Source organism: Ornithodoros turicata, chromosome 1 (genome assembly GCF_037126465.1).
Source record: "Ornithodoros turicata isolate Travis chromosome 1, ASM3712646v1, whole genome shotgun sequence".
Taxonomy (NCBI): Eukaryota; Metazoa; Arthropoda; class Arachnida; order Ixodida; family Argasidae; genus Ornithodoros; species Ornithodoros turicata.
The window spans coordinates 92,768,880-92,782,809 of NC_088201.1; the positions used below are offsets into that span (position 1 = coordinate 92,768,880).

Genomic DNA, 13,930 nt, shown 5'->3' on the forward strand with positions numbered 1-13,930 from the left:
TACTCGCTGCACGAACTTCGGGTCACTAACTAGACTCCACAGAGTAATAACGTGGATAAAATAATTTTGTGAAAACGCTAAGGAGGAGATTGGGAACGCTGAATTTGAGACGAACTACTGGCTCCGTCATGTACAATCCCCAGCTTTCCGTGAGGAACATCAAATCCTGAAGGTCACAAAATTACTATAAAAAGACGACACTTCATGCAAAAGTACAGACCATTTCTTGATGACAACGGCATAATGCGGATTGAAGGGCGGTTACAGATGGCAAACCTTGCGTTCGATGAAAAACACCTCATAATCATGACACGTGGTTCTCACTACGTCTCATTACTCGTCGAGCAAGCCCATCGAAAGGTCATGCATGGAGGAGTAGCATACCCTCTTGCAAAGCTCAGGGAAAACTGTTGGATAGTTCGAGGAGGGCAGGTGGTGAAGCACGTTCTTCATAGGTGCACCGTTTGCAGGAGGTTCAACCAGGCAAAAACGTCCGAGAAGACACCACCACTTCCTGCTGACAGAGTTCAACAATGTCATCCATGTAAGATCAGCTCGTGAATGGTTTTATTGTCGTGTTGTCGTGTGTTCTTCGTCGTTTAACAACCACCAACACTTTCGTCGTCTTCTACCACACCCATGTAACACCCATTACATCCCCCTTTCCAAGGTACAATGTAACTAAACGTGATTAAAGCACTAAAGTTCAACATCCGGATACCGCCGAGGTTGGCGACGGTGACGAGTACTTCTCCTAGGGCCTGGTTGCGATTCTGTTTGCCTTGGCACTGTCTCAGCTGACTGTACAGTTGTTGACTCCCTTAGATGCTCCCGGGTTCGAGTGCAGCACTGTCCTGATGTGTCTACAATATACGACATCGGTGACGGTCCTTTTCCAACTACTATCGCACGCGACCATATTTTGCTTGTGGATCCGTACACCGTAACGTGTGATGGTATTTCCAGGTCTGGTAGCTCAATTGAGGAGCGGTCATAGTATGTCTTTTGTTGTTGACGTATTTCTTCAAGCCTCCGCTTCACAGCACTAGGTGAGATTACGCGTGGCTCCAGCATTTTCATGCCCATGGGCAGGAGTGTTCGACCACGTCTACTCATCAGCCTTTGTGATGGCGATTTGAGGATTTTATCCCTCGGTGTGTTCCTTCATTCGAGCAGGGCATACTGGAATTCTTCTTCCGTGTTTGTTTTGCGCAGGAGCTGCTTCACTTGCCGCACTGCTCTTTCTGCCATCCCGTTTGACTTGGGGTGATAGGGGCTTAAATAAATGTGGTGTATGTTCATTCTTGTCAAAAAGTTATTGAATTCGACTCTGTTAAATGGTGGGCCGTTGTCTGTTACGACTGTAATTGGCAGGCCATGAGTTGCAAACGTCTTCATGCAGAACGCGTTGATGCTGGCCGCGTTATATTTTGTCAGCTTCTGGATTTCGGAGTAAAATGAATAGAAATCTACCATAATGACATACTCTTGACCGTTGTAAGCAAACAGGTCCATTCCAACCCGCTCCCACGGTAACGATGGGACTTCATGACTCAGTAGTGGCATCTTTGTCTGCCTTACGTTGTATTTCTGGCACTGACGACAGGTATCATACACATTGTCAAGGTCCGCGTTCATACCGGGACAGAATAGTATATCCCGAGCTCTTTCTTTCATTTTCTCCTTCCCTACATGGGCAGCATGAAGCAACCTGGCCACTGTGTTCCTCATAGCCATGGGTATGATGATACGGTTTGACCTTAAGAGCACGCCTGTAGTGCTAGAGGCACAAGACAGTACACAGACGTGAGGAAAGACCGGCCAGCCGAACAACGGCCCGAGCTGGCTGTGCAGTCGTGTTTTATTACCCGCGCGCCTTGATCATTGGTGCGCGGGGGATGATGATGACGATGCTGCTACAGGGCTCCCCCCCTAGCGAGTGGCCGGAAGGTAATGAGCGATGTGGAGGTGTGGTGCCCAGGAAACTCGGGGGCGAGGGTGCATTTGCGGTTGTTGCGGCGGGCAGCAGGACTGGAGGGGGGGTCGATGGGGAGGGCTAGTGGGATTGCCAAGTTCCAGGTCCGGAGAAACACCGATGGAGCAAGCGTTGGATGTTTCTTGAGGGGCCTCGAGGAAAGCTGGCTTGAGACGTTCCAGCGCGACAGTTTGTTCTCGGCCGCTGACCAGGATGGTGTAGTGGGTGGAGGCTCTGTGCTGTACGGCGTGAGGACCAGAGTAGGGTTGTTGCAAGGGTTTCCTCACGGCGTCGCACCGAAGGAAAACATGCGAGCATGTTTCGAGGGCGGGGTGCTGGAAACCGGTGGCAGTGCGTGGTGTGCGGGTGGGGCTGGGACGAAGAGCATTCATCGTGTCTCGTAGGCGGGACACATAGCCGGCTGGTGGTACGGCTGCGGGGTTCGCTGCGGCAGAGATGAGGTCGCCGGGGAGTCGCAATGAGGTTCCATAGACCAACTCGGCTGTTGAGCAACCCAAGTCGGGTTTGAAAGCCGATCGGATCCCGAGAAGGACAATGGGGAGAACTTCGGTCCACGGGACTTGAGGCGACGCCCGGAGGGCGGCTTTTAGCTGACGGTGAAGCCGCTCCACCATGCCATTGGAGGCCGGGTGGTACGCGGTAGTACGAATCCGTCTGGCGCCCAGTATGTTGGTGAGGCTGGTGAAGAGGGCGGACTCAAATTGGGCGCCGCGGTCCGTCGTGATGATGGAAGGAACGCCGTACCGCGACACCCATGTTGTTAGGAGGGCCGAAGCGACGGTGGCCGCGGTGGCGTCGGGGACCGGGGTTGCTTCTGGCCAACGGGTGAAGCGGTCAACGATAGTGAGCATGTAGCGGTGACCGTCGCAGATTGGGAGTGGTCCCACGAGGTCCAAATGGATATGCGCGAAGCGGTCGTCGGGGGGAAGGAACTGGGATGGGGGTCGGTGGGTGTGTCTCTGTATCTTGCAACGCTGACAAGAAAGACAGGTCTGCACCCAGTGCTTGATTTGCTTGCGCATGTTGGGCCAGACATATCGTTGGGTAAGCAGGCTTTGCGAGGCGCGTATGCCGGGATGGGAAAGGTCGTGGTAGGCTTGGAAGAGTTGACGTCGGAGTGATGCGGGAACGAAAGGCCGTGGCCGACCTTGAGATGTATCGCAGGCGAGAGGCCGGACCGAGCCAGGTAAGGCGACGTCGTCAATTGTTAAAGCGGATGTGGGGTTGGCGCGGTACTGTGCCAGCTCATCGTCGGTGAGTTGGGCTTGCGCCAAATCGTCGAGAGACGGTGGGGAGGTCGGTATGCCGATCGTGCTGACACGACTGAGGGCGTCAGCTACCAAATTGTCGGCACCACTGATGTGCTGGATGTCGGTGCTGAACTCTGCCACGAATGCAAGGTGTCGAAGTTCCCGGGGACTATATGTGGTGCTGGCGGAGGAGAACGCGTGGACGAGGGGTTTGTGGTCCGTGAATACCGTAAATGTGCGACCTTCCAAGAAGTGACGAAAGTGCTTGATTGACAGGTACACGGCGAGAAGCTCTCTGCCAAACGTGCTGTACCGCGTCTCCTGGGGCTTAAGTTTACGGGAGAAGAAGGCCAGCGGTCGCCAGGCCCCGGACACATGTTGTTGGAGAACGGCGCCAACGGCTACGCTGGACGCGTCCACCATGAGCGAGGTTGGGGCGTCGTGGCGTGGGTGGAACAGAAGCGACACGGATGCAATTTCCTGCTTGATGCTCTCAAATGCAGCGGTAGCTTCTTGTGTCCACAGTAAACGAGAAGGAGATCTGTCGCGCTTGGTAGTGAGCAGGGCTTCGAGAGGGCGGAGCTTGGAGGCACAGGATGGTATAAAGCGCCGATAGAAATTTATGAAGCCCAAGAACTGGCGTAGCTTGGTCACCGAAGTGGGCAAAGGAAAATCTCTAATGGCGGCGACTCTAGTTGGTAGTGGCCTGATTCCTTGGGAGTCGACGTGGTGGCCAAGGAAATCGAGCTCCGAAACGCCGAATTCGCTCTTCGCCGCGTGAATGATAACGCCGCTGTCTTGTAGGCGGGAGAAAAGCGCGCGTAGATGTTGCTCATGTTCTGCAGGAGAGCGGCTTGCGACGAGGATATCGTCAATATAGGCATAAACAAAAGGAAGCCCGCGGATGATGTTGTCAACGAACCTCTGAAAGGTCTGGGCGGCATTCCTCAATCCGAAGGGCATCCTGAGAAATTCAAACAGGCCAAAAGGGGTGGTAATGGCTGTTTTAGGGATGTCCTCTTCGGCCATGGGAACCTGGTGATAGGCACGAACGAGGTCGATCTTGGAAAATGTATTGGCGCCTTCCAGCTGTGCAGCGAAGTCTAAAATATGGGGGATGGGGTATCGGTCTGGAACGGTAGTCGCCGCACGGGCGCCAGTCGCCGGTCTTTTTCGGCACCATATGTAATGGCGAGGCCCACATGCTGGATGATGGTCGAATTATGCCGAGCTCCAGCATATGATCAAACTCGGCTTTCGCTACTTGGAACTTTTCGGGTGCTAGGCGACGCGGGCGGAAATGGACTGGTGGGCCACGGGTGGTGACGTAGTGGAGGACGTCATGCTGCACAGGCTTGGTCCAGTCCGGCGGTTTGGTCCGGCGGTTGGTCGGGTTCTGTAAAGCCGCAGGTCGCTCAAGGACGCTGACTTGGTGTGGTGAGGCGACTTCCATGACCGCGTCAGCAAGGGAAGCAAGCTCGTCCAGGGGTAGGTTCGACGCGGTGGCCAGAACCATTTGGACGTTAGTTGGCAGGCGTTGCATGAAAAGTTGGTGCAGGAATCGGTCACCGGCTGCGGAAACGTCGTCTCCCAAAAGCTGCTTCATCCGACGTAAAAGCTGCGTTGGACGCCTATCGCCGAGCTCTTCTGCAGATAACAACTGCCTGAGACGTTCGCGGTCCGATGTGGAAGTGCGTTTGAGCAAAGCAGCCTTAAGTCGGTCGTACGGGTGCTCGGGTGGTGGGGAGGTGATGAGATCGTGCACCTCTTCGGCGGCGGTTGGAGACAGAGCCGAAATGACGTTGTAGAACCGGGTGGTCTGGGAAGTGATGCCGGACAGATGAAACTGCGCTTCGGCTTGGGCAAACCAAATGGCTGGATTGCGGTCCCAGAATGGAGGTAGTTTGACGGCGACAGCGGTTACGTGTGGTGATGATGGCGCCGCGTTGTCGCCTTGAGACATCGTCGGAGAGGGTTGGGATTGTTCGAGAAATTGTTCGGGTCACCAATGTAGTGCTAGAGGCACAAGACAGTACACAGACGTGAGGAAAGACCGGCCAGCCGAACAACGGCCCGAGCTGGCTGTGCAGTCGTGTTTTATTACCCGCGCGCCTTGATCATTGGTGCGCGGGGGATGATGATGACGATGCTGCTACACGCCTTCCTCAATGTGGATATCTTCTTGATATGGCCAGTATTGTTCTACTAAAGGATACATAGCTGCTTTCGTTGTAGGCCACTTCGTAGATGCGTACCGTTGAGGTTGCTGCAATTCTTCATCCGTCTCTGTCGCTTCTTTGATCTTGTTAAGTCTTTCTTGTGAAACCGCCAAGAATTGGACGCTGTTTAGGTACGTTTCTCCTTCCATGTCGTCCATCTTTTCGTGACTTTGAAACCTTGATAACGCATCTGATATCACTTGTTCTTTACCCGGTTTGTATTTGACGGTTATGGAATACGGCTGCAAAAGTAACCTCATGCGCTGGAGTCACTGTGGGCATTGATGCAACGGTTTCTCGAATATGCTTTGCAGCGGCTTGTGGTCGGTCTCTACTGTCGCTTGGGGCTGTCTGAACAAATACTGATGATATTCCCGACATCCGTGCACAATGGCTAGCATTTCCTTTTCAATTTGTGCGTAGTTCTTTTGTGCGTCGTTGAGTGTCTTTGATGAATAGCCAAGGGGTTTGGTGTCTTGCATGAGTACTGCTCCAAGACCGATCTCGCTTGCGTCCACCGACAACGTGATCGGCTTGTCTGGCTGGTAGTACGCAGGAACCGCTGCCGATGTCAGTCTGTTCTTCAAGCTTTGGAATACTTTCCTGTGGTCTTCTGTCCACATCCACGCTACGTCTTTTTTCAGGAGTTCCCTTAGAAGTTGCGAATTTTCAGAGAGTTTCGGTAGGCAATTGGACAACTTGTTGACCATACCTAAGAATATCCTGAGTTTTCGTACGTTTTCAGGCTTCTTCATTGCCGCTATCGCACTCGTTCTCTCAGGGTCTGCTTTTACTCCTTCGAGTGTCAAGATGTGTCCAAGGTATTTTACTTCTGTCCTTCCAAACTGACATTTTTGGAGGTTCAACTTGATGTTGCACTCCCTGCATATTTGAAGGACTTTCTGTAGATTTTCATCGTGTTCCTCCTTTGTTGCTCCCCATACCAGAATGTCATCCATGACCACCTGTACTCCGTTCAGGCAGCTTAGCACTTCATGCATGATGCGCTGAAAAACCTCCGGAGCGGTGCATATGCCAAACGGCATTCTCTTAAATCGATACCGTCCGAAAGGCGTACTCATGGTGCACAGCTTTGAACCGGCTTCATCAAGCGATATCTGCCAGTATCCTCACGCTGCATCAAGAGTAGAAAAGGGTTTCGGCTGCTCAATCTTTGACAAAACGTCGTCCAGCGTCATCATAGGGTAGTGCTCCCTGAGCAACACCTTGTTCAGGTCAACTGGGTCAATGCATATTCTTACTTCGTTTGGTTTCACGACTACTACAATGTAGCTCGACCATTCTGTAGGGCCTTCTACTTTGGTAATGACACCGTCCCTTTCCATTTTAATAAGTTCGTCTTGCACTTTCTTCTTTAAAGCCACAGGGACCTTTCTCGCTGAGCGTACTATGCCCTGTGCTGCAGGCTTCAGTTTCATGCTGTAGACCACATTTTTGATTTTTCCCAACCCATGAAACACATCTTGATACGGCTCTGCTGGGTCGTACCCGATATCGGGTTCTCGTAAGGCTTGTACGATTTCTATCTTTCTGAGCAATCCCAACTTCTCGCACATGAATCCGCTAAGCGTAGTGGGCACTTCTTCTCGTACTATGTAAAACTCTTCGAGCATCGATGAGGTCAAACTTGTTATTTCTAGAGCAATTTTACCAATTGCTTTCTCGGCGTGTCCGAAAAAGGTTGTTAACGCCTTAGCGCATTTGGTAATTTTTCTCGGAGTGAGCATCCTGACGAGACAAAGCGAGATAACTGAACAGTTCGCTCCAGTGTCCATCTTGCATATCACATCGTCCTGCTCAATTCGCAGTGATACTGTCCAGCGATCTTCCTTGTGTACTCCCTGTACGGACAAGTGATTCAGGAAATAATCCACATCACTGTCGCTTTCGCTGATCGCAGCACATTCTAGCTGTCTGACTTTCTTGTTGTCAGTATTGGGCTTAGACATTGGATTCCCGTAAGCCTTTGCGTTCTGGCCTTCTTCTGTAAGCTCTGTGAGTCTGTGGATTGATGCAAACTCTGGCGAAGTGGTTCATTAGTCCACAGTTGTTGCACTGCTTGTCTTCTGCAGGACACCGATCCGCAGTGTGCTCTGGGTACCTGCACTTCTTACACGGCGCCTTTTTCTTCTGCAGGACATTTACGGGGCCCGCGAAGTCTGACCTCCCGTCATCATTGCTTATTTCTCTAAACTGTTCTTGAGAACGTTCCTGGGTTCGACACATTTCGAGAAGTTTGATGAACGGCGGATTATCGCTGATCAGCTTTTGCTGTAGTTGTTTGTCTCGGGTTCCAAGTATTAGTCTGCTCTTCAACATACGTTCTTCAAGCTCTCCATACTCGCAGTTGCGGACCAAAACTTTTAAATATGTAAGCCAATCATCAAACCGCTCACTTGGTCTCTGGTCCGGCTTCGCAAATACGTATTCGTGATACGTGAGGTTGGTAGTAGGCTTGAAGTAGGTCTCAAACTTCGTCTTCAGTACATCTTATTCCTCTGGGATTCGTCTTCAAACGTGAACGTACCAAAAATATTCCGACCTGCCTCGCCGATGCATATGAGGAATGTAGCAGCTTGAACGCTGTCTGGTTGCTGTGAAAGGTGTGTCGCTATGGCGAAAAGTTCGAATTCTGTCCTCCACTTCTTCCACGCTTGCCAGGCATCGCTTGTCGTGTCCAGAGGACGTGGAGGCGGCAGGAGACTTGTCATCATGACCGAATTAGTAAGGGAAGGCGGTAGCTGGGTAGCTTCGCCACTTCCATTGTCCACTTTTTAGAATGGAACGTCCGCCTCGGTGTCCGAGCTTCTGACACCATGTAAGATCAGCTCGTGAATGGTTTTATTGTCTTCGTCGTTTAACAACACCAACACTTTCGTCGTCTTCTGCCACACCCATGTAACACCCATTACAATCCATTTGCTGTTGTAGGAGTGGACTTTAAAGGACCGCTTTACGTTACAGACACACACAATCACGAATGCAGCGTGAAAGTGGACATCGCCATGATTACTTGTGCTGTCGTAAGGGCTGTCCACCTAGTAGTTTCACGCGACATGTCTGTAGCAAGCTTCGTCCACGTACTACGAAGATTCTTCGTTCTACGAGGCATATCTAGCGTGATATACAGCGACAATGCTCCAACCTTCATGATCTAACAAAGAGCTTGCTGCATTATGGCGACGTATTCGTGACAAAGAAGTTCTGGACTGGCTTGGGGCCAACAGCGTCAGCTGGAAGTTAATTCCTACAAATGCACCATGAGGGTTTTGTGAAAGACCACTAAGGTATGTGAAAGAGGCATTGAGGAAAACCTTCGGAAGAAAATCATGGACGTCCGAAGACCCGGTGTCAATCGTAGCAGAGGTGGAAGCTGTCATTAACCACTCGACCGTTTTCTTACGTGCACGATGACCCGCATGAGATTCTTCCGCTAACACAAGCGAGGTTCATCCCAGGGAGATCACTTACCATCTCCCTCCAGATATGACAGCAGAAGACACGGAACCTATCCATCGCACATGGCAGAAACGCGCACCATCGCTCCAGGAAGCATGACGAAGGTGGCACAGGCATTATCTGATGAAGCTCCGCTCATCCAACTAGTGCAAAGAAGGCAGGGGAAAAACGATATCGCCAGGCGACGTCGTGATCTCACAAGAAAGAAAGCAAAGGGTGTTCTGACCTCTGGTCCGCATTCAATCCAGACACAAGGAATAAGATAGGACGATACGGGCATATACTGTGCGAACGTCTACTGGGCATGTCACTAGACGAGCTAACAAGTCACTCTACCCACTTGAGGTACAACAGCATGACGTTGCCGGTCCGCAGTCTGTTGCTAATGCAACGGGCACATCATGATCATCATCAGTACTGCACAATTGAGCGCACGTCTCGCACATCACATCTTGACTACCATCCGTCGCGAGCGCTGTTCATTCGGGAAACAAGCATCGTCGTAACCAGTCACGTGTTTTCTGAACTTGTTATCAACAGTTGGCGACCAGTTCCGTTTGTAACTTCCGTAATATTATAGGGCACAAAAAGACACAGTAGGAGTCCACTGCTGGTCCAATTGCATTGAGTGTTCTGATGCTCGTCTGAATTTTGTTATTCGTGCGCTTCAAGCCTCCTTAATCATCACATGCCTTCACTAATAGCATGTTGGTTAATGTGCTAACATAATGCTGTACCATCCTTTCCTTTGAGCCAAACCCACTTTGAAGCATCTGAAGAACATCATTGTAGCATTCCTCTTGAAGGTGGCGTCCGTAAACTACTGCTGCAGCGCTTCCTAACAGCAGCGATCAAAGGTAGCAGGATTTTTCCATCGTGGTCGATGAGCTGTTCTCGTGCACCGCTACCCGATACGCGGGCCAAAACAGAAGCCATATGTCCAACGAGGTGCCAAACTTGAGTATAGCGCTAGCTTCCTCAGCTTCATCCGCGGTTGGCGGTCCTACACTGGGGGAGGTGTGATTAATACATTTCTGTTGTTGCAAGGTCTGCACTTAATGGCTGGTAGTTGGTGATTCTGTATTCAAGGCGCGCTATATCAGACGTTAATTCCGAATCATACTGTATCACGGTTTCTACCTCCGTGTTAAAGTCCTCATCGGCAAGTAGTGGCTTTATCTTATTGTCAATTTCTCGTAGACGTCCTTGTATGTCTTGTAGCTGCCGATTAAGACTGACAAGACGCTCTTGAGCTGGCTGCGACTGCCACATCTCGCGGTTCAGCTTCATTCCGTGTTTTGGTTGCCGCTGTGCGACATTGTCTTCTTTCCCTTTTGAGTCGTTCCATGGAAGCAGTGGTTCTTCCCTGCGGCCAGAGTATTCTAGCCCCTTATCTTCAACCTTGTCAGTGAGTGTGTTGGAGTCGTTGTGGACAGCTTTGGCAACCTGGTCCCGGCACCATATAGAAACTTCGATGCAGAGATAGCCAAAGCACAGCAAATGGTTTCTCTCAGCAGACCGTGATGAAGAAAGAAAGAATTTGAATGTGATATCGCGTACCCGTGCACAATCACAGAGATGATGATGATGGCGACATCTCTTCGAAATATTTAACATCTTGTAGCTGACGTCAATGCTTCTATCATGGTCACGTTATTAGTGTTTAGAGCTTACGGTATTTATTTTCTCAAAATTCGGGAGTGTTTATCGACATCTACTCTGTTTTCAAATATCGACAACAATAACAACTTTATTTTTAAGATGAACAATGGGGAGTTTCATTGGAATATCGACTTTTTCGAAAATAGAGCTCAAAATAAATGCCCGAATACGGGTTCTTATGCTGTATTACAGAAACACTACAGGAATTGCTATATTACAGTCTTGAGCACCTTTCTGGTTACGACCAATCTCAAAAAGCGAACTCGTAGTCTTGTGACCATTACTAAACCTTTGAATATGGTCCAAAAGGGGGCAGCAGCCGTCGATACGGTGAATCCTGCGAAGTAGGGAGGAAAGGTCATAGCTAGAATGGATGACAAAAAGGACATTGACCTGCGCTCAGCAGCCAATCCTAGCGATGGGTGAACCACCGAGGTCATCCTTTACTCAAAACAGAAACAATCAAACAAGCCCCATCCCCCACAAAAAAAAAAAAAAAAATCTGAAGGAAAGGCTGAATCATATTCTCGCGATAGGGAAATATAATTGGGAATTCTTTTATCGGTACCCCTAGGCAACAAAAGAAATCTCCCCCGACAGTTTTCAGTGATGGACTTGGAATACAGTTCTCAACTTTGGGACATATATTCGTATTTCCTTGTTAATATGCATTGCATCAACGCATTTGTCGGGTGATTTTGTCTTTTTTAATTTTTCGAAGTATACCGAAAACCCTAGGTTTGATTCAGTTTAGGATTGGCGATTCTGAGGCAGTGCATGCGTCGTGTTTGTACCATAGTTGTGAATTAATAGCCATAATTATTCCACGAGTGCTGAGAGAGCCTGCACGTTCCTGTTCACTTTTGACTTGTTCCAAATGTAAATTTACAGCGGGATTGTTATTGCTGTCTCCCCCAGACTTCATCTGAAATTTTCACATATTTAAGCAAAACATATTCACACTTCTTTATGTCAGCATGTAGCAACACTGGTCAGAAGTCCCACAACCGCAAATGACAGTCAGTAATTCAAGTTCGACAAAATTATGTAAATAACTGACACTTCTGAAGGACTTTGCCTCTTGCTCTTGTTAGTTAATTAATCAATGAGTAAGCGGTGGGTAAATCGTTGCACATACTGTGTATAGTAATTGAGTTATAGTGATGTTGTGATAACCGCGTCACCCTCACTTACTATCTCTAGTATCAGGCACGATTTGTCATGATTAGACGTTTATCCGATGATGTTGCCTACAGCCAACGCCACTTTCTAGAGCTTTCAAAGGCGGCACAAGCATTCCTTTTTCTGGCGATACTGCATCTGCAAATTACGTACTGTGCTTGGTACATGTTGGCAGGCGTGGCTAGGCTCGGTATGCTGTCGCCAACCTAATAATCTTAACCAAATTGGTCTGAGTGGCAACTGAGACAGACAGAACGTCATCATGCAGTGAGATCGCACTTCGACATGACTTGATGTATTCCTAAGGCACGAACGGTTACGCGGTGTAAAGATCCTAAGAAATTTGCGTGGCACATATGCACGGCAACAAGTGGTCCGTTCCACTGCGTAGTTTAGCGGCCAAATCCATGTTCCCCACTAGAATGTTTATCACGTACCTCGGGCACGTAGCAGCCGTTGTCGTCGTCTTCGGCTGTGGTTCTTGTGGCAGTGGGCGTAGCGCAAGCAGCGGCTGCCGCGCGTCGAGCACCGATCTCTGCGGCCTGGATGGCTAAGGCAGTCTCCAGGTTTCCCGTGGACGGAGTGCGGAGGTCGAGCCCTCCTTCCACGGATGCTTCCTTCGAGCGACGCATCTTGTACTCCCGTTCGCGCTGACGACGCTGCTGGATCTTATTGTAACACGTAACTGTGATAGAGGCGCACATGCCCACCACCAGTGCCGAGAACACCACCAGGATGATGATCATATGCTTCGTAGAGAGCACCATGCCCACGTTGGAGCCTGCAAAAGTGTTCTGTTGTAGAGCGAATTGAAGAAAAAAGAAAAGAGAAAGAAAGAAAGTGTTTGAAGATTCCGCGGGGCAAGAACACCTGGGCCTCATATTTTAAGTGACACATTGATCCACACATTATAAGTCTCCCGCCTGCAGGAAACTACCTCAGGTTTCACACGCATGTCGACATCATGAACTTACGGGATTATGTGGCCCGAAATAATTTTCGGACTCGGTTTGCCGCAGTTCTCAACTTTTTCTCACCTAAGGCACTCAGTCGTTTAGGTTCTAGAGGTGGAAAGACGAGGAGGAAAGGACATGTTCATGTTATAGAAACTCTGCTTTCTTAATCAAGCACTCCATGCAGGACCTACCATGCAGAGCATTCTTGATGTACCGTGCCTTCCCATTGCATAATTTATTTACGGAAGCGTCCTGAAAAAGTAGCCAGGAGCGAGGTAACATTCAAAGCCTGGGTCGATCTCGTGACGTGACGTAATCATGTTCGTGTGGTTAAACATCACCGTAGCGAGCAGCCGCAGGATCTCATTTTACACTGAAAATTCGTCTACTACGGATGTGGCGTGACGCTGTCAGCGACAGACTCTCCATGTCACGGGGCGTCATTCACTTGCCGGCACTGTGAAGGTGGGGAGGAGTTTCTAGAGGCGGTGCTGGTCAATGTCGCGTTACAGGTCAGCTACCGCCGTCGTTGTTGTGCAAGTGCGCACATTACTTTTTGTACAATGCATTGCAGCCCAAACAGAAGCATTTATGGATGGGGCCTACACTGTCCCTTTAAAGTGAAGGGTGCGTACCGCGTAGTATAACTGAGTTGTTGGTTAACAGCCACCTTTGAAGCTGTCCTATGCTATGAGCGTATAGTATAGGAACCTTCCTACTCCAGGCGACTACATCCACCGCCTGAGATCATCGTCATAGGAGTTCTTGCTGCAGATCGAATATCCATTCCGCGTCTTTGCTGATAAGAGACCGGCAAATAAAGGCGGGGAAAGACAAAGAGCACGAGGGCGCCCCTCCGCTACTTCCAATATTTATTTTCATCGTTTTCTTTAATGAGTGCAGGGATGAATCTCAGAGGACAGCTCGCTAATGAGGCGAAGAAAGGCGTTGGATGAATTCCGCGTTATCAGAGCCCTTCAATTGCTTCTCTATGGATTTTGTCTCCTTTTGTGTTACAACACACTCCTAGGTGGATCTGGAGTAAGCGGGATTCTTCCTTGCGCCAGATAGGAAGGGTCATACATCGAGCGGCGTTTAGGGATTGTAGGGAAATTTGTAACGTTGCGCAGACATCCTAAGGTACTCGAAGGTATAGGCTCGACTTAAATGCACAGACGGCGTAAC

The 13,930-nt window shown here is 49.7% G+C and overlaps 1 protein-coding gene across 1 annotated transcript in view; it reads right to left on the minus strand.

Annotated features, from left to right (window-relative positions):
* LOC135378473 (neuropilin and tolloid-like protein 1) overlaps positions 1–13,930 on the minus strand; it is a 758,425-nt gene that overhangs the window by 16,890 nt on the left and 727,605 nt on the right. Inside the window, exon 7 of the mRNA XM_064611530.1 lies at positions 12,227–12,570. Coding sequence (XP_064467600.1) covers positions 12,227–12,570 — 344 coding nt within the window. The remainder of the gene's footprint in view (positions 1–12,226; positions 12,571–13,930) is intronic.